This window comes from Oculina patagonica, chromosome 3 (genome assembly GCF_052425735.1).
Source record: "Oculina patagonica isolate OP01 chromosome 3, crgOcupat, whole genome shotgun sequence".
NCBI classification, from domain to species: Eukaryota; Metazoa; Cnidaria; class Anthozoa; order Scleractinia; family Oculinidae; genus Oculina; species Oculina patagonica.
Window position 1 is genome coordinate 28,364,096 of NC_135760.1, and position 27,976 is coordinate 28,392,071.

The following is a 27,976-nucleotide window of genomic DNA, read 5'->3' on the forward strand; positions in this document are numbered from 1 at the left end:
ACATGTAGCTCAAGCCTTCAGATAATGATTCACTTACCAAAGAAGCACAAAGAGAACAAGTTACCGAATAATTAGCGAGAGGAACAAATTATTGATGATTCTGCACATAGATGTTTGCTTTTTAAAATTATGGGGCAAATTATGTTTGATTCTCCAAATGGATTTTGTTAAACATTATAGTTTAATTATGTACACCAAGCTAAGTAGGCTTAAGACGTATATCATACTACAAAGTTGTGACTTAACTTCACAGCATCTCAAACTCAAAATATTACTGTAGTTAATGAACATCCAAATCAATCATACTTACGCCAAGACCAATTTCTGGGTAAGAGCTGCACTCTCTGTCTTCTTTCTTCGTCCACAAAACCAGTACAGTAACACTCCGATAAAGGAAGCCAACAAGACGATGTCGACTGTCCCAACCAGGGATTTCTCTGCTACGTCAGCTGATGACATGGTTAAAACCGCAAAAAACTTTCTTATTTGAACGTATCTAAACAACTATCAAAGTTGGGAGATCTTGCATAAGAAAGCCGCCGCGACGGGTCGACCTCAGAGGCCGCGATCCTTCTGGTCAGCACCAGGGACGAGAATGGGCATGGGTCGAGCGTTCAGGGTGGAGAGCACAGGCGGCCCAAGCGCATCGAACGTGACCCTTATAGCTATCTATGGGGCGCCGAGTGTCAAATCAAAAGCCCTCTGGGCTTAGTGTCTTGTGACTCTTTTCAGAGTTTAATTTATTTGAAAATAGACCGCTTTTCACGTCTATTTATTGCTTGTAAAGATATCGAAAATTAAAAAGCGTGCATCTAACATAAAGAAACATTTAGACTCCTCACCCCTAAAATTTAAACTTAAACTAAAGCTACTTTTGTCGCTCGATAAAAGTTGTGACATTCAAAACACGATATACGAAACTCTTGATTCACTTGTCAATTCAGAAACCTTTGTCGTGAATGCTTGCGCTGAACTTCACGATTTCACAGCTAAAGATAAAAACAAAGGTTTATTCCAACTACAAAAGGTTCTCACGCGAAAGGCTTAAAATCCAACTAAAAAATATATATAAGATTTGGGACCTAAAAGACAATCGAAAGACAACAACATAGCTGTACACAGGCTAACAACAACACCGAATTTTCGATCAAGTGGTCCATTGTCACGAGAGCAAGCGCTTACAGGGGAAACCCGTCACGCTGCAATTTGTGTCTGACGGAGAAGCTCTGCATACTATCAGCTGACAGATACACCTTCTTGAACAAAAGATCTGAGCTTGTTACCAAGTGCAGGCACGAAAACAAGTACTACACGGCCAATCAGAGACAGGATCGTTCCAACCGTCCTCCATGAACGTAGTTTAAATTGTATTTCACCGCATCTAACGACACAGTCTGATGATCGCTTCGTGCGTTAAACTCTGAGTAACTGTCCGTGAAGTTTCTATCTTTAATTATTGTATAAGATTACGTGCTTAAAGTTTTGAAATCGATGTCTTAATAGTATCCATTCCGATCACAATCACGGTAATTAAGCGTCCATTTTGATTCATACTAATTGATCGTTGCTATTTCTGTCAGGCGGATAATGTTTGTACTTATTATTGTCACGCGACTTGTTTCCGACACCTTATCAAAAGCGATTTTTCCAAGCAGCCGAAAGTAGGCTTGACTTAAATTCAAAGTACACTCCAGCATGTAGCCGTTGAACAGTTATAGGACTCCGATAACAGCACAAAAAGAATACAGACACACAGATTCATAAGCATTTATCTGTCACAGATAATTCTTAAATATCTTAAAAAGGTCAACAAAGTCACAGATTTTCCTTTGTTGTTTTGTGTCTGTGACTGATAAGAACGTTTTCAGCCTCACGTTTCAATAAACTCACGCACACTACCAAGCAAAGTTTCATGGTTGACCTTTCGCGTGTGTCTTCGAGTAATACTCAAATTGAAGACACACAAGGAAAATAATGTCCACGGGATCAGTTGTTTTGAACTAGTTTAATCAGCACAAATTCTAACTTGCCTAATGTGGGCTAGCTAGTCAACTGAAGTCAAGGCACACATGTGGTTCGACTACTACGGTCTATTACATCTTTGAAATCGGATCTAATCAAAAATGGAAACGGCAAAAAAAGGTTTTCCTGACATATTGTCGGTCGACATACCTACAGTTCTGTAAGGCGCAATCCTGTTTAAGACATGCTTTTCCCCTATATTGCTGTACCAAAATCATAAAACACATTGTTCTCACGAAACGGTAGCTATTATCAGATTGACTAATATGACTAGAATGGTGGGAATCTCGTGTGATTGCTTTTATCACTAAGAAAAACAAACAAAAAGCTTAAAAATAAACGCAACTGTCAGTGTAAACAGCATCTGCAGACCTCTCAAGTCTCACGATTTTGTCCTGAGACTCACGGTTTTCACTTCAATCTCACGACGAGAAACAGAAATCTCACGAAAAAACAGAGTAACAAGTCATTTGATTAGCGCCTGGTTTTAGGACTCTTTTAGTTATTTTTGTCCGTCAGTTGATCAATCTCCCGGTTTTTACTGAAATCTCCAGATTTTTTTACCTCAATCTCTAGATTTCCAGTGCTTTGAGGTTGAGAAGTCTGCATCTGTTTTGTTTAAATCTGATGATCGCATTTTTCGGCATTTACTAAAAAAAACGAAAATTTTGACATGGCGGGAAAAATATTGACATGGCGGGAAAATTCCGCGGCCTCAGAAAGCAAATACGCATGGAATGCACCTTGTCCCCTGTAGTATTATCTTGTGTCGTCATGACTACGTCATGACGTCACAAGACAAAAACTATTTAGCATTTTTCGCTATTATTTTTGTTATTTACTAAATAACAAAGATTTTCTACTTGTTATTTAGAAATCACCAAGTTAGCGACTTTTACATTTACAAATAGAAAATTATTTTCACTCGGTGATTTATAAATTGCAAACAACTTGTCGTTGCAATTTAGAAATCACCAACAACACTCCTCTTTGCGATTTATAAATTGCAATCAACTTGTATTTGCGATTTATATCTTTATAAATTGCAGATAAATAGTCTGCAATTTATAAATCGCAGTTACGTTAATTGCGATTTCTAAATTGCATCGAGTATGGAAGTCGTTTATGCGTAATTTATAAATCGCAAATGCGTTTTATAAATCGCAAATGTGATTTGCAAATCGCAAATGCGATATATATAAATCGCAAATGTGATTTGCAAATCGCAAATGCGATATATATAAATCGCAAATGCGTTTTATAAATCGCAAAAGTGATTTATAAATCGCAAATGTGATTTATAAATCGCAAATGTGCGATATTTAATTCGCTAATGTGATTTATAAAATCGCAAATGCGACATAAATAAATCGCAAGTGCGTTTTATAAGTCGCAAATGCGACATATGTAAATCGCAAATTCGTTTTATAAATCGCAAATGTGATTTATAAATCGCAAATGCGACATATATAAATCGCAAGTGCGTTTTATAAATCGCAAATGTGATTTATAAATCGCAAATGCGACATATATAAATCGCAAGTGCGTTTTATAAATCGCAAATGTGATTTATAAATCGCAAATGCGACATATATAAATCGCAGGTGCTTATCCTTTAATAAATCGTGCCGTGCTCTTACCTTCCCAGTTTTTTAATACATGTAACACATTCATAAAGTCACTGGTCATCGTTTCCGAATGTTTGCGATTATTATATAAGAAAAGGCAATATTTCATCGTTTGGGAAACGATTGTTTCTCATTTACAGGGGTGAAGTATTTTCTCCACTTATTTCTTTGAAATGATACCTTTGTAAAGCTGTATTTTTATTCACAGCCGAGGGAAACGAAATTTAGAAAGCGCCCTTGAGCATACCTAATTTGCATAATGTTAACAACGATGGAAGGATGGACGGAAGGATGGACGGATGGCTCAACTTCCCCACTATACTCGTTCATTATGCATTCACGAGTAAAAATGGTTAATAAATTGAAATTGAATTTTATCTTGTCTTGTTTTGATTATTTATAATTATAGGGGAAATGTAGTCCAGTCCCTGAACTCTCTCTTCCGCGCGCCTTTTATAGGGGCTGAACCCAGGCGCGCGAAGAGAGAGTCTCTCTCTTCGCGCGCCTGGGTTCAACCCCTATAAAGGGCGCGTGGAAGAGAGAGTTCAGGCACTGGACTAAGGGGAAAGGGGTATGACTATTTTTTTATACCCACCCACAATGTCTGTTACGGAGTGCTTCGGAAGGGTCCTCAAAACCCCCCTAAAACATTAAAAGATACAAAAACATTCTTTATTCTGATGTTGTTAACCCCTAAAGGTGGGTGTAAATATTTGTAGATTTTGGTATTTGTTAGGGTGACTGCAAAAACAACTATGGTTAGAATTATTCTAGCCATCGTTTTAGAATCGATTTTAGAAGTTAAAGGCATAGCTCTCATTTCTCTAGCATTCTTGCCCCCTTCATTTGGGAGATCCCCACAGTTTTCAAAACAGTATGGTCAGCTAAACTACCCACTTCTTACTCGTAATTATTTATTTTTTTGCAGGGAAACACACTACAAAGTAAAACCGTGCGAAAAAAATGCTTCTATTTACACAAGTATTGGTGAACACATGATATGGGGTTTATATGCACAATAATTGCAACTCATAAAAAAAATGTTGCCCACAGTATAAGCTTAATGACATACTCTCCAAAGTGAAAAAGTTGGGATAGTTGGCCCTTGCTTAATTTGTACAGGAAATTCCAGGTCTTCTTTTCGGATGCCAGGACGGATACTCTACTGCCCGTTTTTTTTTTCCTGTCAAAGTCCGCTTGAGGTACTTGTTGACAACATCTAACCGCTCTGTTAGATTAGAAAGGAGAGAGAAAAGCTGCTAAACTGGCCGTAATGTAGTGAAAGAAATTGTTTCTGCCTTTAGAGTTCTACCAAAGGACACAAATGGGACAGAAAACCCATTTTTAGCTTTAGCCACTCTTACAACCACGGGAAAAACGTTTGGAATATCAACCATTTCACGAACTTCGTCCACAGAAAGAGCCGCCATTTCCAGGTTTGAAAAATGAATGGCGAACTTGAGCGATTTTGATTCACCTTGGTGCCCACCGTGATTTATAAAACGCATTTGCGATTTACCGTATTTATTCGATTAAGCGCCCTGGGCGCTTATTAAATTTTTCGACCTTGAGGGTGGGCGCTTATTCGAGGTGGGCGCTTATTCGAGGCTGGGCGCTTATTAAATTTTCACAATTTTTAGCAAGCAGAACGTTTATTTTTGCAAGAAAACAATGCATAATAACTAAACGTGAAGATGTACGAAAGCTGAATTTTAAATGTTCATTGAAAGTTTCAGTAAAAAAAAACTAAACTATGAAATAATGCCTTGATGAAGTCAGGCCGTCTTGAGTACATTATGAGCGTTGTTTACGCTCAAGTAAGTCAGCGTCAGAATTTATAAAGAGTATTAAAGTCAGGCCGTGCCTGACGAAATATTGGAAGAAAATATACCAGTTCAATCCCTCCACCGTACGGTCAGCGTTTCTGTTTTTTAATCTTTTCCTAGGGGTCAAAAGCGTCTGGACTGTATAGAGAAATTGGGGCCAAAATAATGGAAATTAAGGTCATGGAAATTAACGCTCCACTTAATTAGCGGCGCGGAAATTAACGTTAACGCTCACATAAATCATTCATACGCTTACATAAATCATTCATACGTTTACATAAATCATTCATACGCTCACATAAATCATTCATACGCTTACATAAATCATTCATACGTTTACATAAATAATTTATTCGATCGATTTCTCGAATCGTGAGTTTGGGACGCCTGTGGTTACATTTAAAAGTTGTTGTACATTTTTTTAAAAATAGTATTGCAAATGCTGTAACCTAATTGGCTGAGCTACTGACTGCACACTATTCAAAGTCAATTTGAATTGGTAATAAATGCCCTGGGGATGAATTAATGATATGCAAATATTTATATAAAAGGCAAACACGTGCTCCTCATTGTGCACTCTACTCTAGTCCGCGGCAGCGAGCGGTTGGCAACCCGCCCACCCTCCCTACGAGGAAGCCGGGTTTGAAGTCTCCGCCATCACTACCTAGTGATCTACTAAGCCTGGTTTGGGCTTGTCCCAGGCCAGAGCGATTTCCCATACCTTATCTACATGTCATGAATAACAATACCCAGGGCAGAATATTATACTATCAGCCATCAATGTGCAGTGGCTGAAGGTCGTTTACAAAATGGCGACATTTTAGGCGCGTTTACACGAATTTGGGTACGGACCAGTCAAAAAATTGGTCCGGACCTGACCCCCTGAAAACAGACTGTTTCTCTACAAAAGTGGTCAGGTCCGGACCAATTTTTTAACGGGTCCGTACCCAAATTTTTCACTCGTGTAAATGCGTCTGTAAACGCGCCTTTTCTCGTTTCTCCGAAGTGTCAGAGGAACTTAAGAAATATTATTGAGAAATTCAATTCCCAAGAAGACTAAAACGGGGAAATTCACCGTTATTCGCTAAAGCGTGAAGTTTATTGCTAGTTTATATGTACAAAAATAATTAGAAATCATTATTTGAAGGAAAATGAGTTAGAATTCTATTAAAACAATTAGATTATGAGCTTGAGATTTGAGTATTTGTTTTTCGAGATTTCTATGAGGTGATAGAAATGTCGAGGTCATAATCTTATTGTTAATTATTGTCTGGAATCCATGAAAGAGCTGAATAAAATCTTTTACTTTTTTCTACTACTTACAAAAATTTTGAGAGAGAAAACTGGTCCCTTAACTGTGGACTTTTGTCATCCATCTAAACACAACGTCATAGATTCGAAAGCAATGTCTTTGATTTTATTAGAATACTAGAAGAGGGAGATTGGCAAACTAGTGATACATAACAATTTCGTTTTAGTAATGATCTCAATGACGCAGCCGGTATAAATTAGAAGTTTTTTATTTCTAGTGCGATCTTTCAAGAACCAATAAACTGGCAATGCAAATACGCCGGTCACACAATCAGCGACACAGAAGCAGTACGGAAAACTAAACTAAAATAAGGCAAATAACACTGATTTTACACTAGACCAGTGTACCAAGAGACTGACGCTGGCTTTACACACACTAGTCACTCAAATAGCGACACACAAGCAGCAAATGAAAAGGAAAACTTAATGGAAAAATGGCTTTACAAAAACTGTTTTATTGTTTCTATCCGATACTATCTCGGTGTAAATAAACAGCTACTAAACAACAAATTATTTCGAAATTTAAATTAGAAAACTGTTACAGCAAAAACCCGCGTGTAAGAACCTACATTTTTTAAGTCTGGCAAAATATGTTCTTGTATTTTGGGGTAGTTGTAAAGAACCTGATTAAGAACCTACTTACCCTAAATTGCGTAAAAATTCTATGAGGGGGATATAAGTGTTGATTACCAGAAAAATAAATAAACTTGGGTTTGGGTCTTGAACATGGCAGTATTTATTCACAACTTTTTGGTATTTTCTTGCTACATAAATTTACAATCTCAAAGTCAAACTCCTTGGTTAAAATGTTTATCATAATTTAACTGTAACCCACATAAAACAACCTGCTTTATCTTGCTTGGCTAAACAGGTTCTTATATTTTTGGGTATTTAAATGGCAAATTTCTACCAGCAGGTTCTTAAATCACTAGGTTCTTACACGCGGGCTTTTACTGTATTACGATTTTTTTTGCACACAAGTTGTGCAGATACAAAGATTACCACCTATAAATAGGAACTCGCCTCATTAATTAAAACAATTTGTTTTGAACGGTAGTGCGGTTCAACAGACCACTTAAATAATTTAGCGTATTTCACTATCTATCTGTACACTTTTTACAGCAGAAAATTAGATTTGATATGCGAAAATATATTTTTTTCTTTACACAATTAAAATGGGTTCCTGTTGAGCGTTTATATTAAGTGCTCTTGTCAAAGCAGGAACGCAGTTACTTGGAATAAGGCATCCTATGAGAAGAAAAATAGATTGACAACTTGTAAACTATTATTCATTAAACCAACAATTAAATGAAAAGTGACAGTGGTAAGAATTCAACACCAACACTTAGTACCATTTCATTATAAGAACCAGTAAATACACTGTAAGATATTCCCAAATCACTATGCGGACGATCACCCTTGGCGATTCCATGTATATCCATATACACATTATATATATATATCAACTTTTCGAAAGATCCCGTGAATATTTATCAATTTTTCCATGAGCGCACATTGGATATTAGTTCCAGTGATCACACAATTTCAAGTGCAATTTGGAATAAATATGCACGAGTACATTTTTCAAAGGCTAACAAAATTGAGAGCCCGTAAATTTACAAGTGCTTATTTATTCCAAATTGTATGAAAAACCCGTGTGATTTCTTGTTAATAATATACATGCAATAATAGCGATATACATGCGCTTTGGTAATTATCGTGACTAATTCAAGCGCCCAGCTCCTTCAACTTTTTTGGCTGAAAATTTGACGTGGTAATAGACCATATTCGTAATCTCGGTATTGGACTGGAACTAGCTTGCAATGGAGGCTAATGTGGGAAATCTTTTCAAACACAAACGACATGAAGCTCGTTTTAATGATATTTCCCCGCATTAGCCTCCATTGCAAGCTAGTTCTAGTCCAAAACCGAGAATACGAATATGGTCTATTCATGCGTAAATATTCATTCACTCTCTGCAAGAAGAGTTTTTACTTTAAAGGAAACCAACAGTGTTATAACAATAATATCTCATTTTCTTCAGAATTCGTCATATAATCCATATAAACTAACAACATTGTGCACATCGCAATCAATCTTCTGGAAATCGACTTCAAACAACGCACTTTTTATCGCAGGTCGCCGCCATCTTGGAACTGCGTAATGAGTAGTGGGATTGATGACGTTTCACGGTTCCCCGGTGGCGCGAAGCTTACCGGTAAATGTCTTTCGTGCAAAATATGCCGCAGTGTTGTGCCTTTGGATTTAATTTTACGATCAAAAACACAAATTGCTCCAGTTTAAGTCATTACCGTTTCCCCAAGAGGCAAAAGACTTGAGAAAACAAGTGGATAACCACGGTCAACCGAACGATTTTGCCGAAAGATCCAAGATTGCATTCGTATCATTTACCAGCTCTCTCCCCCCCCCCCCCCGAGTTTAGGTAGAGAAATACATCGTGGAGTTTTGGTGGAAATTGTGTGATTTGCTGGATAGTATTCAAATGTTACCGTGCTATGTGTAGATTTTTGATAATTAATTTTTGCACTTATTGCTCGAACTTCCAGCGGAATCCGTTTTAAGGTATCACGGAAGGAAAATTGGCGTTTTCGTTCCAAGTGAAATTGTGTGCAAACCATCAATGGTAACCCCAATAAAGTAGATATTTTCTGAAAGCTTATATTGAATAAAGATTGTCATTTTGGTTTTTGTTTTCAGTTGATCATATAGACCATAATAAGCAACGTCAGCATTTTGTTTGCAATTATGATGATGCGCAACTTTAGGTTTATTTAAGAACACATTTACGTGAGGGCCAAAACTTTTATGTGGAATTTGATCTACATATATTGGTCTAAAAAACGGTGTCTCAGATTTTTCTTTTCTTGCTCCATTAATTTTTTATGAATTTTTAAACTTTAAAATGGCGTTTTTAGGGCTTCTTAAAAATTCATAAAAACTTTAAAATAAACAATGAAGAAGCAAGTCTCGCGATTGCAAAAAATAGCTATCGAATAACAACACGTGCGCATCAAATCTGTTCGCCTTCAAAACATAAAATTCCGGACTCAAGATTGATAAATGAGAAAAATTTGAACGAAACTTTGTTTAGAATTTATTTTAAGTTAACATGAAGCCAAGAAATTTATTCACAAGCGTCAAAATATTGAAATTTTTCCAAGCCGTGCTGTTCTGCATGGTAGAATAAATTATCCACATGTTCATGTTGAAGGCGAAGTTTTAATAGGCCTTATCACGGTTTTCGACACCATCTTGACGAGTAGGCAAAGCGGGTAGAAATTACCGTATTTACTCGAATAAGCGCCGTGGCGCTTATTCAATTTTTCGCGCTTCAAGTGCGGCGCTTATTCGAGGGCGGCACGTGTTTAAAAATTGGACGCCACAAACAATCGAATATAGACGAAACTTCTACAGTAACAAAAAGAAGGGACTTTTGATTGTTTTTGCGCTTGCTGTCCCGACAAAGTTCACAGTCATAAAAAATAATGGACGAGCGGTAAAATATAATAACTTTGAACGGCGAAACAGCGCTTTTGACGAAAAGGAATTTCCAAGGCTGTTTTATAGTTGCTTTGTATTGCTATTTTTAGTTACACGGAATTCCTCGAATTAGCGCCTCATCGTGACTGCGGCGCTTTTTTGGGGGTGGCGCTTACCTTATTATAGAAAATTAACGATACATGTTATTAACGCGAATTTTTGAAATTCGCGTTAATTTTATTGATGTAAACACGTTTACTATAAGCATTTAACCAGAACTTTTCTTAAATTCGCGTTAATTTTATGACGTCAATTTTCCCGACGAACCGCGTCGATCATGCGAAAAAAATATAGACAAATGTGTGGGAAATTATGCATCAGTCAATTGAAATCCCGGCCCCCCGACCCCCGGGACTTACCGGGGAATTTAACATTTGTCAAGTGTTAAAACCCGGCTTATTTCCCCGCCCTAGGGGCCAAGACGTCTGTTAAAAGCCCCGCATAGCGGGGACATCCTAACCAAATAAAGAAACAACTCAAGAGCGATATTCTGGAAAAACCGGGAAAAAATCTTGATTTTGTTACAGAAGTTAACAATCCTATTTCTTTCATTTATTGTCCATATAAAGCTATAAGGTAGGAAAGAATTAAACCTGATGTAGTTTGTTTCCGCCAAAGGCCTTTTATTTGAGAAAACTAAGAAATCATTTTTCGTAGTCAAAGTCACAATTGCCAAATTTCCAACCCGAAATAAGCACATTATGAACACACCTGTCAGAAGACCCATAATATCAGGTGTGATTGCCCTACAGGACGTATTTCAGCTTTTGTTGACCATCTACTTCAGCCGGATAGCACAGAAACAAGCTTCGTCTGACAGAATTTAATAACTTCAATGAGAAGATTACACTGCCTAAACAGTCTAAAAAAGCCTTCCTTGTCTCATTAACACTGTAAACGAAGCATACGAAGAATTTCATCAAAGGAAACCCTCCAGAACCTAACAGGATTTAAAGAGAGATACTCAGTTTGATTGTTAAAGAAAACTCGTCCAAATTCAATGAAAAAGATTATCTTTAAACCCATCGAACAGCCATGGGCACGAAAATCACCAAAATCAGTAGAAAACGAAATACTCCGACAAAGTAGCAATAAACCTATCCTTTGGAAACAATCCATCGACGACGTCTTTTTAATGTGAGACACAAGAAGAAACAAAATAGAAGAATTTCTTCTAAAGGCAAACAGCTTTCACCCTTCGATAAAATTCATGGCTGAAATATCAGAAACAGAAACTACTTTCTTGGAGACGATAGCGTACAAAGGTGGAGATTCCACAAGGAGTCTATCCTTAACGTGCGAGCACATTACAAACCTACAGAGCCGTTTCAATACACGAATTTCTATTCGTGCCATCTGCCAGGCGTCACGAAAGGCTTTATCAAGGTAGAAGCGTTAAGACATCTTAGAACAAATTCCTCACAACGTACATTTGAGAAAAACATTAGTCTTTCATGTTAAATCCCGGCTGTCGTCCCCACTTCAGGTGATTGCGTGCTGTTAAATCACCGCTCCACGGCCCCGGTCTACTGACGTTTTGTTAAATCCACCGCCCACCGGGGCCAATGCGCCGTTAAAAGTGCGTTAAATCCCGGCTTTGGACGCGTTAAATCCCCGGTAAGTCCCGGGGGTCGGGGGGCCGGGATTTCAATTGACTAATGCATTAAAAACATCACTGCACGCTTTCAAGGCCAGACACATCCTTCAAACACGGCTTATAAAAACTTTGCCTAGCATCTTAACTTTACAATTCAGAGGTTGTCCAGAATTCAATTTTTGTAGAAAATATTTGCCGTCGGATTCCCATACAAACACTGTAATTTCTACCCGCTTTGCCTACTCGTCAAAATGGCGTCGAAAACTGTCCTATTTTAGTAGACGGCTTTTGAAGTCGAATGTACACTAAATGGATTTACCGATCGTTCAAAAAATCACATCCAAGGTCGAAGCAATAACAGTACATTACCATTTCGTTCTCAGAAGACTTGAGAAGCCGCATTTGGTCCGTGTTCAAGTCCACTGATAATTTGAATTCAAAACACATTTGTAAGCGCCATTACACCATGTCTTCGCGGCGGTGGAAGGAAAGATAAATCCTTTATCAACAACGTTTTAGCACTCTGTACTCCATGGTTTTCCCTTTTAAGGTCAATTAAAAATTCTACAGTGTTTTTCCATTTTAGCTCATTTTGTTTTAAGTCCCAAAGGTGGTATTTTTCGTGTTCAGAATCAAAAACAAGGCCTTGGAAGTTTGTAAATACGTGCCGCGCGGCTTCATGATTTCCTTGTACATTTTCAACACACGCAATAAGACGAAAAACCTTCTTTCTAGGACCCCAAGAGTGTCTTAAAAATATGCGCAGAAAACAAATTCTGATTGGTTTATTTGCCATTATTAGCTATAGAACAATAGGAGAACCAAAAAACTCCAGGGAGGGAGGGGGAAAGGGCATTTGTCCTGATGCACTATTATATTTACGGCCGGTTTAGGAAATTCGGTGTCACAGCGGATTTGGACCCCCCGGTACGAATCCGCAAGCGGATATGCAACCCCCCCCCCTTCGCCGATTTTGACCCCCCTAAACAATTGTTATTTAAGCTTTGTTTCCCTCTTACTCAGTAAAATTTTCCATTTGCAAGCTTTCTTTTCAGCGTTCCCTCGAATGACAACACAAAACTCGTAATTAATAGAATGAAAACAAATGCATATCATGATCTCGTTAAAATTCTGCCATGTTTATTACAGTAAATAAAATAACTTCATATAATAGCGATGTAATTTTGCGTTCTATGCAGGACTCTAAATTATTACAGAAAATTACTATGATTAATTGCAAAGCTTATCGTAAACAAAAGACCTGACTAAAGACAGCGTCTAACTACGGATCCTGTTAGGAATGAATCGAAATCGTTAATCTTGTGTGAGTTGCGGCTTTTAAAATCGCTCTTAAATGATTTTTTCAAAAATTTCTCTCTTGGTCTTAATCGAAACAACGTCGATATGAAACAAATTCTAAACATAACTGTTTACATGGAAGGCGGGTGCCCCGGCTAACCGAGCTACCCTGGGCGAGCCAACTTTTCATACGTTTCTTCAGAAATCACATCGGAGCGTTTACATGCAAGACGGGAAACCCGCCTTGCCGGGGCACTCGGTCTGCTTGCCCGGGGCACCCTTCTAGGCGGGATAGCTTTTTACCATGTAAACGGTTATGCCCGGGCTATCCCGGCTTGCCGGCTTGCGTGTGTTCGAAAATTAAATTTGAAGTTAATGGCATAAAATTTATAAATTTATAAATTTGAAGTTAATAGCAAACAGTGTTATTTGACCAAAATTAGATCAAATCTTTGAGATACTTGTAGGCGAAACTACCGGATTCCATCTAATTGTTAAGAAGTCTCCTTTTAAGCTGCCCCTTGTAGATAATTAATCTCCACGTACATTAATTACCATTTGCAGTGTGAGAAAAAGGGAATTTATTTTCAGTTAGCGAAGATGCAATGACCAGAATGGAAGATTTGATTGAGCGCAAAACGTTATACATTACTCACTCACCAACTATCCTGGATCCATCGCTCTTTTTACAACGTACAATTTGTACTTTTGAATTAGCTCCAGGCTGACCAGCTAAAACACTTTCCACTTTACTCCATACACTGAGTACTGATCCGCTGAGTATGTGGAATGTACGCTGCCGCCTGCCAACCTCACAGCTCAGACCCAAAGTCGTCCTCTTGCAGTTACCCTTCCTAATAATAATAATAATAATAATAATAATAATAATAATAATAATAATAATAATAATAATAATAATAATAATAATAATGGGATTTTTAACCTTGTTATGTTCATTTAAAACTATTTGTTTCCTCTGTTTCAGTGGCATGCCTTTAAACTAGCTATCTCGAAGAGATATGAAGCTAAGTGCATGACCAATATAAACACCATTTTATTATTATAAATAATAATGATGACGATGATGATGATAATCGTATCTATAACACAATTATTGATTTTGATTGGCTCTGCACGCGCCTTTTTGTCGGGTAATTGGCCCGCGATCATGTGGGTGTCCAATTACAGGCATCCAATTTGAACAACTACGCACATCAATCATATGCACTTTGATGTGTCCTTTCTTGCTGTTTTCCTACTTTTGTAAAACCCATCGAACACACCTCTTTAATACGAAAAAGATTCTCAAAGACTCCCTAACCTCGAAATTTGTTATAGATACGATTAATTTGACCTTGTGTTGTACAATTCATAAGTAATCATGCTGATAATTTCAAATCTGCTTTGTACTGCGTGCTCGACTGATTTTGAAATTACTCGCATTATTACTCCCTCATTTGTAAGTTAGGGATTTTGGTTATTTTTCCTAATGAGAAGGTTAGAGGGGCCAGAGCATGTTGGCTTTTTGTTTTGTAATGAGTTAAAATCTTCAAATCACGCAACTTTTAATATTTTCTCACCTGAAGGTGTTCAATTATTTTATCAATATTCTGCTCTCTGTTTTGTAAGAATTTTTTTTTTTTTCTAGCCTTAGACTTGAGGCAAATTGGAATAGTCAAGACTTGTGTTATAGGTCTTATAACTGCAACTAAACAGTACGAACACATTAAACCTGCCCTTCGAGAACTGCACTGGCTACCAGGTTTTAACTAATCTATTTTTTACATAGTAATGTAAGCCCACTGAAATTGTTTTAAATGCGCTCAAAAAACTTCATTATTATTATTATTATTGTTATTATTATAAATGAAGACCATTACATCATTTACACGGTGGATTTCCACTCTTAAAGAGACAGCAGTTCCGAATGGTATAGACTTTCAACACTATAAGCACCTAAAAATATTTTTTTGGACACAAACAAACATTTTTTAAACAAGAAGCTTGAAGAAGCTTAAAACCGTGCAGTTAATAATCAACCACTTTTTGTGTTTTGCAATAGCTCAAGAGGTATTCTTTCATATCAACAAACTTTCCTCACAGTCACTAGTCAAACACTGCAATTTTACTTCGATATTTCAGCTTCACCACGCAGTAGACGACATGTACAAAACCATTAGGTTTATTTTGGAGGTTTTGGCCGAGCACCGGGACTATAACAATACGTTATACTACAACCTATTATTACATCCATATAATATAACATGTAACAGAGCTGAGCGACAGTTTATAAAAGCTACTGTCAGACGGAGGCCAGAAAAAACCTGCCAGAAAACCATGGCTCAAGCTCAAAATGGCCCATCCTACGGAGCTACTACATGTATGACTACCAAGAATGACATACTTAAAAGTAAAAGATCAAAATTAAAAATAACCAACTGGGCTAATGAGGTGTTGGCCTAGAATGATTTCCCATGCGATAATCATCTCTTATATAGCCCTCCCTCATGCACATGCTCACTTCGACTTGGCTAGCCCCAGTCCCCACTGCTCTAGTGCCGCAGAAATATTCAATTTCTGGCTAATTCGTGTTCACTAAAAAGCCAGACATTCCATTTATTCATCCTTTAACATGTTTATTTTGTATACTTTTGATATTCACATTGTACTTTTTTTCCCTACTGTTTCAAGTAATTGATGTGTCTTGTCTGGTTTTTGAACGTGTCAGTGACCAACATGATAGCATCTGCTTCTTTGGTCACTGAGCACATTTTATTTTCAATTGGTTCTAATTATTGTTATATTTTCCTTATTTTAATTAACATATTTTCTGTAAATAGTGTGTAATAGTGTACGATTTTGAAAATAGTGTGAAATAATAAAAATCTGAAAATATCAATCACTTGAAACAATCTTTGTTTCGCTTTGGGTTCTAGAAATTGGGATTTTACTGTATTCAGTACAGCCACCGAGCTTATGCCATCCACCGTTAAGCAGGATGGTTACTTCCCGTAAATTCCTGCAATCCTTATACAATTTCTAAACTCACTTCAGTGACACAAGAAATTAATTCATTTAACTTTAAAATTAAGAATGTTTAGAAAATTGCAGTTACACATAAGACTGTGAAATAACATTTAGCGGTACAACCGAAGGACTAGCAAAAAGACTAGCGGTACAACCAAAGGACTAGCAAAAAAGTCATGCATGTCAAATAATCCAAGATTTAAATCATTCACGGCTATCTTTAGCAGGGTGGTTATTTCCCTACCAATGACGTAATCCTTACAAAATGTTATGGCACGTTCTTGTATTACTAAACTCGCTTCAATGACACAGGAAGATTTATTCATTTCATTCAAAAAGTATAAAATATTTGGAAAATTGCAGAAAAATTGACGACTGACGCTCCTGGCGAAATAACATTGACACCTTCCATGAATGACGTAATGACCTTTATTTACATAACATAACAACATAACACAATTACATAACAATGCTTCGAATCAAAGCTTCAAAAACACAAGAAGGCATAAATTTCATTCTAAATAAAGAGCAGAATATTCGGTACATATTTAGGAGGTCAAAGATTTTATTGCTCTTGGTGAATAACTATCAAATGTTGTGTGATTTGAAGTCCGGCGACGAGTTGGCCGAGTGTTAGTTTATAAAACGACAAGCATACCACAAACTGAGCAAGAACCACGTTTGGCCCATGATCGCGTGGTTAAAAATTTCCAGCAAGATTATGAACCGGGCTCAAGCCGGCCGGTTCAATATTTTCAAAGACCCACCACTAATGAGATTACACCATCCTGCTAATACAGTGAACTCTTGCCTTGCTGATCCCTGCTATTGAGGTCATTCGCAATAAAGGACAAAATCTAGATCTCCGGCTAAAGAGGTTTGACTAGATATGACTCCCGCTATTACGGACTCTAACGGATACTAAACGACACACCGGGCGTGTCTGCTATAACAAGAGTTGACTGTACTTACTGCTCGGAATGACACGGCTTTGTTGAGGCCATGCCAGGATAAATTCCGACAAGCTACATGGCCCAAAAAGTAGCAACAGCACATGAACTAAAATCGCAACAAATGACAACCCTTTTGGAAAAACTTAAATTCCGACAAGGACAAGTAATTTTCCTTCAGTTGTACTACCAACAGCGACATGAAGTTTGATAAAACAGCGACACAGCGCATTTTTAAATTTAGACAAGCGACGCAGGAACTTTGTATGACTTGCATGGCTGCTTTTCAAATGCGACTGATAAACATGTTTCTAAACAAAAAAAGCACTCAAACTTTAAGCTAAGTTTCATCCTCGGAGACCCAAGGGCAGTTAGTTGGGGCGATGAGCAGCTCATCGGGACAACGGGATTTTCGGGCGAAAGTTTACTGACAACTAAGCTTTGAAGAGCCCATGGGCACTTTCTTTTACCAAACCAGTTTAAGAAGCGTTGGAACTCCTTCTTTCTGATTGGCCAAAAAAAAAGTTATTCTGGCAAATAAGCTTGGAAGACCAGCAGAGCGACTCTGAAAATCATCCAATGGACTTAACAACCCTCCAAGTTAAGACCATTTTAGTCGCCATGGCAACTAAAATTTTGGAGCTGGCGACTAAATTTGAACCAAGGTCGCCAGCCTGGCGACTAAAATTGGGAGGAAAGATTGAAAGCATCAGCTTAATTTGGTGACTAAAATTTTTCACTGGCGACCAAACTTGCGTAGTTGGTGGCTAAATGGCCACTAATATAAGGGAAAAAATAAACTTGGAGGGTTGGCCGATAGGCTAAACAACCACGACGAGTCTACGTCTGCTGATAGTTGCCCCGTGGAAATTTGATGTTCTTAAAAGTAATATTAACTGGAGAAGCAAAGCTTTAAAGGCTAATAATTTATGCTAGTTTAAAGAACATCAAATTTTCTAAGGGGCAACTATCAGACCAATAGTTCTGAGACCAATAAAAATTAGTGGTTTTAGTGGTGAACTATAATCGCTGATAGAACACAATCATGTGCGTGTTGCCCTTTAATTAGACTGTTATTCTTGATGTTTGGTCAAAAGATTTTAAGTTTTGGACTGTAATCCTTTAGAGTCTCTACTAAAACAATTGAAGGCGTGTACGTAAAAATGGCCGCTTGAATTTCTGGCTAAATCGAACATCGTCAAAACAGCTCCAAATTTGCATCAGGTTTGTTTGCGTGTGCTAAACACTGTCCTGTGTTTCATTTCACTGGTCTTTTCTTCGTTTTCCAAAAATAACACATGCAACAGACAAGGTTTTTGCTGGCGGCGCCGTCTTTAGGACTTTTCTTTCACAAAACGATAAAAAAGGAAACCTTTGGTTCCTCAAAACAATGAAACAAGCTAAAGTTTTGGGATTACAGGCCTAGCCCTAACGCAAAAGCTAACCCCAAGGCCTAGGGTTGGGGTTAGAGTTTCGAGATAGGGCTACAGAGGGCCTAGGGCCTAATGCAAAAGCTTAAAATTAACGCAAAAGGTTAACCCAGGCGAAAAAGCTTAACCCTAACCCCAAGGTTTGACGCTAGGGTTTCATTTCAAATTTAGGGTTAAGGGCTTGGCCCTAACGAAAACGCTAAGCCAGTAAATAAGGGTTAGGGATAGCGTTTCAAGTTAAGTTTAGCATCAGAGTCAGCCTTAGATCGCGCTTTTCGTGCAGTAAGCTTTCACGCCAGTTTCCTTGCGGCAAGTTTTCACTGCAGTCTGCTTGCAGTTAGCTGCTTTTTGTTGTTTCGGGCAAGATTATTTTAATCTGTTACCGTTATCTGTAATTTGAGGTGAAAGTGAAATAAAGATTGATTGTTGTGATAGACTGATTGATAGAATACGTTGTGCTGGTGTTTTCAATTTATACTAGTTTTGCTTTCAGTTAAGTGCCGCCGGCTTGCTCTCACGTCTATCTCCACTTCTTACATCATCACACATCTACAAAATCCCATGAAAACAAGATAAACTTCTAAGGTTTTTGTTCGTTCGCACAAATCGATCTATTGATTGATGAATATTTAATGAGGCACAGAAAATTTTTTTTGCGAGGAAACGTCCCCTGCGAAACGTCTAAATAATTTTTTAAAGTCTAAAACCAGGTCACTTCTCGGCAACTTTGTCGCGGCAGCACCCAAGTGGACACTGCAAAACTCGCGTTGACAAAGTTCCCGGCAAGAAACTCTCATATTAGGCTTTTATGCTGCCAGGCTCAAAACTACCTTGGTTTGTGCAACGTTGTGTTCTGAAGCGCTAAACAGTGCTGTTGTACAAAACAAAGGCAGGAACATCCCTCAGTTCTTTGAGCGATGCTGTAAACTTATGGGTATTCAGACTTAATGATGTCCTTCAACCACCTGGCAGCCGCACTTGAGCTAAAACCATAAACTTCTACGTTTTATTTTCAAAGGCGCCATTTTGCTCAATTCAAACTCTTCCGCCTCTAACATGTGACCTTACGTCACAATGCAGTATCCAGTCCTACTCTACTCAAATCAACTTGAAAACATGGCCGCAGCGAGTCAAGACAATTTGCTTTTAAAATGGTTTCTCGCCTTTCGTAGACGCTTAGAAAACCCTGCAGTGAAAGATGTACACGCGATTCTTTGGAAAACTCAGACTGCTGGCTGACTGGGAGAACGTAAGCTTTAAAATGCCTTATTTTTTGCAAACATTATTTCTGAAAAACGAAGAAAAGACCAGCGAAATGAAACACAGGACAGCGTTTAGCACACATAAACAAACCTGCATGCGAACTTTGGAGCTGTTTTGATGATGTTCGATTTAGCCAGAAATTCAAGCGGCTGTTTTTACGTACGCACCTTCAATTATAGTACTAGCCCTCGTTTTGTATAGACATAGACATAATATAAAGTGATTAACGGTAACCTGTTTCAAACTGACACTAGAACATTCCCCTATGGAGTCCGCTTAATATAAACAATGTCATCACTCACCAGTATGCATGGCTGCATTGTCTGGCAGCTGATTCATACTGATCCACCCAGCTGCTTTGTGCTTCAGGCTCTGTCACCTTTTACCAGATAAAAGGAAAACTTAATTCTGCATCTATCTAAACCACAAACTCAACATAGTTTACTTTATTTCCTTGAATTGCACTTTGCTCTTCTTTGTTGAACGCCTCTAAGAAAGAATTAATATAAAAAGCAATACATGGAAATAACCTAACATTCACTGGAGCTAAAAATCATTGATGCAATTACAAAACAAAACAAAACAAAACGATGGTACAAGAATATTATCCCCGAAGAAAACAATTATGGTGCGGTGAAAATTCCAGAACAAGTTTACTTTTAGTGGTACAGGAAGGTGAAATGTAACTGGGTCATAGTTAGGTTACTACCTTTTTGTACTTTTTCTTGATGTCTTCCAGGGTGTCTTGTTTTGTTTGAAGGCCAGTGTTTGGTCTGTACACACTAAAAACATTCTTCCTCTTGTTTCTCGAGTTACAAATAACCAAGATAGCAGTTTTCTTGTCATTTCGCGACTAGTCAAAAACAAAATTAGTTGGAATAAAAAATGAGAGTTAATTTGTCACATATAAATTATAACATATCTAATTTTATCGCTCATTTATTTTCACTATCACTTGCATGGGGCAAATAACTGTAGTAAACTATTACCAATTCAGAAATTTATTTGATTGATTAAAGTGTATATGACATGAAAAATATTTCCTGCTTATTTGAAAGGCCTTTCAAAATTCAGTAGAATGGCGTTTTTCTTTTTGAAATATCTTTTTTCGTTTCAGAGAAAAAGAAACAAAATGTCACTCTTAGGGCTGTTGCCATGACAACAGTTTTGCCGCTGGTGCTGTCTCAATAAAAACTGAAATTCCCAGTTTTTGTCTTAAACCAAGAACCATCTAGCGCAGCCGAACCGATGGTGGGAATTAGAGCAATATGGGAACTATGTCTGTTCTAAGCAGGACCCTTTGTCTCACTTTAGAGGTCAGATATGGGGATATTTGTCTTTTTGACAGAGAGAGACTGGAGCTGAAAGAGTTGCTATGGCAACAATACTAAGGGTGTCATTTTGTTCCTATTGTGATGCACATTTGTGGCGCCAAGTTTCAAGAACACTGCTTCAATATTTCCAGAGATATTTTTTATTCAGTATTTTACCATTTTTTAGAGTCAAATCTTATGACGTCATTACTGATCTAATTTGCATAATACAAAAACGTCCATATCTCTGAAACGAAAAAAGATATTTCGAAAAGAAAAACACCATACTTCTTTATTTCGAAAGGCCTTTCAAATAAGCAGAAAATATTTTTCATGTCATATACACTTTAAGCAAAAGTACCCAAGATTGCTTTATCGCCGATTTTTGCTTGTTTCGCATTGCTTTTGCTCCATAAATTGGATTTCAATGGAAAAAGGCACAATTTGAATGGAATGACCCATTTCAATTAACCCTTTTGAACAGTGCTGAATTTCTCCAAAAACTGGGTTTTTTTCTACTGTTAAACTGAATTTTTGATGGTACAATCCTGAATTTCCCTTAACTTTGCTTAAAAAGCACTTTTCCACAATGCAGCAAGATTTTGAGGAAGATTCCATTAAAAATTGTACAAAAATGTACTTTGGTGCATGCGCATAAGCCAAAATTTGGACTTGTCTTTTTTTTTTTTTTTTTTTTTTTTGCGTTTTTCCTTTCGTTTCTCTTGGCTTTGTTATTTCCACTACTTTCTACTGTATCCATCCTTCCTTTAGACCAAAAAAGTTTTGATAAAAACATTGGTAAACCCTGTCAAGAGGACCTCGATCTTTTACAGGTGTTTTGGCCTTTTTAAGCACTGATTTTGCACTAAAAAGTGATTGACTTTTTCTCGATTAGCTCTGTTAAGATGCGACCGATACGCAAAATGAATAGTTCTTTGAAAAGGTCAAACCTAGCTCTATCAGATGCTTATCACCAAAATCTGCTGACTTTTAAATTAATGACGTCACAAAAGGTTCATTGACTGCTCCTCCAAATGTCGACAAAAGTCGACTTTAGCACTGAAAGAGTTAAGCAAAAGTACCCAAGATTGCTTTATCGCCGATTTTTGCTTGTTTCACATTGCTTTTGCTCCATAAATTGGATTTCAATGGAAAAATGCACAATTTGAATGGAATTACCCATTTCAATTAACCCTTTCAGTGCTGAATTTCTCCAAAAACTGGGTTTTTTTCTACCGTTAAACTGAATTTTTGATGGTACAATCCTGAATTTCCCTTAACTTTGCTTAAAAAGCACTTTTCCACAATGCAGCAAGATTTTGAGGAAGATTCCATTAAAAATTGTACAAAAATGTACTTTGGTGCATGCGCATAAGCCAAAATTTGGACTTGTCTTTTTTTTTTTTTTTGGGGAATTGTTTCCATTTTTTTTCTTGCTCCTTTTCTTTTCGTTTCTCTTGGCTTTGTTATTTCCACTACTTTCTACTGTATCCACCCTTCCTTTAGACCAAAAAAGTTTTGATAAAAACATTGGTAAACCCTGTTAAGAGGACCTCGATCTTTAAAAGTCGACTTTAGCACTGAAAGAGTTAAACGATGTAGCAAGCTCATCTTCTATCCATCCATTCGTTAATTAATCCAGTCAAACTTACACCCTTAATTTGTTACCTAATAAAACATGAATGAACGTGTTGCATAGACTAGACTTCAAAGTGGCAAATGACTCACTTGGTTGGAGAGGTAATAGCCATCATCAGGGTATGTCTGACTTCTCCTCAACTCTAATGACTCTTTCCATGACATTCCACGCTCCACACTTACCTATTCATGCACCAAAACAAACGCTGAGCAATTATACACATCGCAACCCGAGCAGCATGTACTATGGTGAGAACACAACGCAATAATACAAGAATTATACATGTAAGTAGTAGTCAGTAGCTCACCGTGTGGAGCTCTGTAGTAGCTGTACTGAATGTTGAATTGCCCACAAATGTTTCAACACTGAGGTTGTTCACTGCTTCGCCATGAGCACCGAGATCTAAAACAAATCAACACTGACTCAATTCCACCTATTCCACGCGTTAATTATTTCATTTGCAGTGGTGTTGTGATTTAAATTGTTCTTTGGTTTAAAACGTTTCAAACCAGTTTGATTTTTACTTTTCCTTGTTTCACATTCATTAACATAAACTTAAAAGAGAGGAGAACAATAATAAAACTGGTTAAAAAATGTTAAATCAAAAACAAATTTAAACCACAACAGTGGTATCGTTATACTATCTCTGTAGAATGCTATGCTTAGAGAGAGACAGGCAATGTCAGTAAACCCATAAAGTTCCGAAAATAAATGAACCCCCCCCCCCCCCCAAAAAAAAAAGTAGCAATGAAATCTCACGGTTGTTGCTAATGATCTAAAATTCCTCCTTGACACTGACTTGTGTAAACATTGGAAAAGTTTATAAAAACTTGAAAGACATTGTTTGGTCGATACATCTTTCAAGATTTTAAAAAAGTTGTTTCTTATGTTTACACAAGTTAGTGTCAAGAAGAAATTTTATTCTTAGCAATCTCTTATTTCCGTCCAGTTTATAGTCTGAACGCGAACATCACATGTTATGAATTGAACTGTTTCAAATCCAAATTTCAAACAGTAAGTCGTCATCAAGTGTCTTTTTTAAATTATCAACTGAATGCAAAATAAAGACTCGTTTTACCCAAAATGCCCTCATCCCAGCGTCCACTCCTCTTTGCTTGTTGCACCACAACTGACAGCGTTTCCACGAAGTATGCAAACAAACGATTTTGAAGTTCCACTTCTATTCCAAGAATTCGATTTAGAAACCGCGATATATTGGTGTAATCTGACAAAGAGACAGGAAAACAGTTATCTCAACTAGAAAGAAAGTTTCCAGTGTCCTCCGCGGCCATCATTTCGACCATGTGCGAAGGACACTTCTTTTGTTTAGTGTAGCAGTTTAAGTGCAAGTTCAAAGTTTTGAATTTCAATGTTGCCGCATTTCTGGAAAGTTAATGTAGTTGGCTAATTGGTTTTTCAACTCGAGCAAAGTCTATTATCATTCGATGCAATTTCTTCTTCCTTTTCATTGGCCGAGAGCCCACCATGTGTTCTACAAATACTACATTTTTTTTTTTTTTTTTTTTTTTTTTTTTTTTTTTTTTTTTTTTTTTTTTTTTTTTTTTTTTTTTTTTTTTTTCCCAAAAATGGTCTGCTCGTGCACATTAGTGTCTGACAGTGATTTTGCTACAAATAATATTCTGCTCATGCGTAGTTGTGTCCACTTCAGAGAAAAATGGCAGCTCGTTTTCCAGAGATGAAGAAGAGTGGTTGGATTTGTCTACTAGGCCCAAAAAAACGGCAAAACTACAAAGGAGGCAATGGAATTTCCTCTTATTGTATTTCGGCAATATCTGAAAGAAAGAGAATTGGATGAAGACCAGCTTGTATCATTGAAGGTGAAATAACGTTTTGGTCTGCATTAATTCAGCAAGAAAAAGGGCGTTTTCCATGCAGTTCAAGGTACTTTGTGCAAAAACAAATTCAGTGATCGAATGATGAAGCAATTGAATAGCTTGATGCAAAACTATGCTAAATGACTTTTTGGATGAAAAATCGTTTTTTCTTTCAAATGCGCCTGCATTTTTGCGTGTGGTCTTCAATTTAATGTAAAAACAGTGTCCTTTTTTTTTTGGGGGGGGGGGTATTTATTTGCCTGCTCAAAGACGGGAACTGGAAAAGAATTTCTTCAACTACTTTGTGACGTATGCTTACGTTTGAATTATTTTGGCGCCCTAGGCTGAGGCAACGTCAGGCTTTCGATCAGACCGGTTGAAAACTCACCTTTTGCATGAAGTCCGCTTATTTGACACAAACTTGCGCCCGTCTGGTGGTGAAAGGACATCATTAAGTCCGGAAACCCGTAAGCCACTAGCATATCTCAAAGAAGCGAGATGTGTTGCTGCCCAAAGATTGCTAAGCCCTGCGAAGTTAGCGATCGAAGGCGCACTGGGCCAGGCGAGGTCTAGAAGCAACTTCTCTTTCACAAAACGTTATTTTCTCATAGTTTTGGCCCATTTGCCTCATGTTGCCGCGTTGAACGTTTGGAAATAAGGAGGTGCTTTTAGACTTATAAAAATTCTCTTAGATTTGGTGATAGGAGTTCCCGTATTTCAGCTACTCAGGAATATCCCATAATAATCTTTAATGGATACGTCATTCGATACGCATTGTCAAAATAAACAAAGTTCGTTCGGCAAAGACGGAAAACGCTCACTCAATCAACAGAACACAACACAATCGAGAGAAAAGGATAATTTTTACCAAAAAAAGCAACAAATTGCTTCATTTCGACAAAAATAGCCCTAAGCTTCGATCCTTTCCAGGAATAAAGGGCCTGAATGTTTAAAAGAACGATCGTTGCTTGTGAGTCAAGATCAAATTGCGTTACGAGTGACTACGGAGAGAAACTGGGGAAAAGCGAAAACATATTATGGATTAACCTTTAGCAGCCTAAATTTGCTGACTGAAAACGAAACATTGAACATTTGGCGGGTGCATTTGTGGTTATAAGCTGGCGAGAGGAAAGGGCAACGGCGTAAGTCGTTTTTGTTTAAGTATTTCTCATTCATTTTGCTATATATTTTTCACTTCTTGTTCAGTCGCTCAAGATTGTCGATCGGTCAGGTTAAGTGTTGACATAACATTCGTGACACTTAACCCTAATCTTAACACTAGCTAACCCTAACTTAACTTTACTGTAACTGCAAAATTTAATCCTCATCTCTCTTTGAAATTGAAAGGCTATTTGGCTTTGTTGCCGCATGTTATTATTTTAAAAAGTGACCATACATGTAGTCCTAGTTTTTCTTGAAGACAAGGTGCAAACCGGAAATTTTAATTAGAGGACAATGACTGTTTTTCCATTAATTTGAAGACCACACGCGAAAATGCAGGCGCGTTTGAAGGAAAAAACGATTTTTCATCCAAAAAGTCATTTAGCATAGTCTTGCATCAAGCTATTCAATTATTGAACTCAGTTCTCGCAAATTATCGTGATTTGTCAGTGACGAGCAGATCGGCTGAGGCAACCTCGTCCAATAACGGTTAATTTTTTTTTCTATATATCTCAAGATTTTGAAGGAAGATCAAGGAGTAGTGGGACTAATTAAGTGACACGCAACTACGCATGGCTTATGTATGACAAGATACAGTTGCAAACAAAAATGGACAAAAGATTTAAACATTCAACGTTTTGGAATAAAATTATTGTCACCACAAACAAAATTGTAAACCCATCGTCTGTTAATTTATATTCTACAAAAGATAAATCTACAGTTATTCGGTGATAACCAGAATATGTGAGCCAATCAGAAAGTTGGAAATGCAATAAACGAAGTTCAGAATTTACTAAATAACTTTATTGACCAAGAGTAATTAAGACATAGTGAAGTGCGAATGGGGGAGTGGGTAGGGAGCACCTGACTTTGTGCAGGCGGAGTATATCTGTTACTTTTATATGCATATCAAAAAGGCATCTATTATTTTCAGAAAACCCTATGCTGTCCTTGTGGTAGTATACTTTGTAGAACAAAATGCTTTGTTCTTAACGCTTATACAGAGGGCTAGTTTTTATAATAATACTGGAGCACTCAAGAACGTCATGTTCTTTTCTCCGCAGTAGAATACAATGTGTATGGCTTGTGGGTCCTAATCCATTCTGTAACCATTTAATAGTTATTAAATTAATTTGCTGAATATCTGTACTCAAAAGTGGGCGCAAAATGCTGATTGGTGCAGATTAACATATTATTATTATTATTGTTATGTTCTCACGTAATGTTTGCTTAAAATCCTTAGGGCTGAGACCAAACCATAGTACTGTGGCGCTAAAGGGTAGTTTCAATTTCCAAGTCCTTGTTTTTGGATAGTTTTTCAGTGACTTTCACGGATGTGTTTCTGTCTGATGGTACTGCCATGTCAATAAATTTACACGTTTTTGTTTTGTGGTCTTTAATCACTATATCAGTTCTGTTGGCTGTTATTATAATTCCTGTCTGTGTGTATGGGCATGTCCCATAATATCGTGACATCCTCATTTTCTGTAACTGTTTCCAGTTCGTGGTCATACCACTTTTCTGATGTCTTTATATTATAGTTGTGACAGACTTTCCAATGTATATACACGGTGGGCACAAAGTGACCCCAAAACGCTCACCTTCATTCATCTTTTTCGTTTTTGATACTGGTTACCTGAAATTTTGCATAAATATAGAACTCGTCATTCTGAAAAATCATGTTTTTTGTTTTTCAAATTTTGAATTTTTTTGGCGGGAAAATGACGTCACAAAGTTGGTGCCAATTTTTATTTTAATTAGTATGGAACATTTTTTGACAGTTTCTGAAAGTACTTGTCGCAAAGATCTTGAAACTGAAAAAAATTCTGAGATATGTCAATCTAATCAAAAGTTATCGCTAACTGAAGTTTGAATTTCCCGCCATTTTGTTACTAAAAATAGCTCAAAATGGCGGAAAACTCAAACTTCAATGCACCATAACTTTGGTTTGGATTGACATATTTTAGAATTTTTTTCAATTTAGGATCTTTGCGAGAAGTTCTTTCAGAAACTGTCATAAAATTCCACATTAATTAACCAGTATCAAAAAATAACCAGTATCAAAAACGAAAAAGATGAATGAAAGATGTGGGTATATTCTGTTTTCGCAAGTC

General features: G+C 37.3%; 3 protein-coding genes across 3 annotated transcripts in view; 1 reads left to right on the top strand and 2 right to left on the bottom strand.

Annotated features, from left to right (window-relative positions):
- LOC144647372 (NADPH--cytochrome P450 reductase-like) overlaps positions 1–560 on the bottom strand; it is a 73,759-nt gene extending 73,199 nt beyond the window's left edge. The window contains exon 1 of the mRNA XM_078507175.1: positions 311–560. Coding sequence (XP_078363301.1) covers positions 311–459 — 149 coding nt within the window. The 5' untranslated portion in view covers positions 460–560. The remainder of the gene's footprint in view (positions 1–310) is intronic.
- The window catches only part of LOC144647380 (uncharacterized), a 308,906-nt gene that overhangs the window by 25,021 nt on the left and 255,909 nt on the right, over positions 1–27,976 (top strand). The gene's annotated exons all lie outside the window — the stretch shown is intronic.
- The window catches only part of LOC144645921 (protein strawberry notch homolog 1-like), a 161,662-nt gene continuing 140,557 nt past the window's right edge, over positions 6,872–27,976 (bottom strand). The window contains exons 31-37 of the mRNA XM_078505435.1: positions 23,945–24,091; positions 23,174–23,268; positions 22,956–23,048; positions 20,624–20,767; positions 20,217–20,293; positions 13,905–14,098; positions 6,872–8,035 (exon numbers count right to left, since the gene is read on the bottom strand). Coding sequence (XP_078361561.1) covers positions 7,950–8,035; positions 13,905–14,098; positions 20,217–20,293; positions 20,624–20,767; positions 22,956–23,048; positions 23,174–23,268; positions 23,945–24,091 — 836 coding nt within the window. The 3' untranslated portion in view covers positions 6,872–7,949. The remainder of the gene's footprint in view (positions 8,036–13,904; positions 14,099–20,216; positions 20,294–20,623; positions 20,768–22,955; positions 23,049–23,173; positions 23,269–23,944; positions 24,092–27,976) is intronic.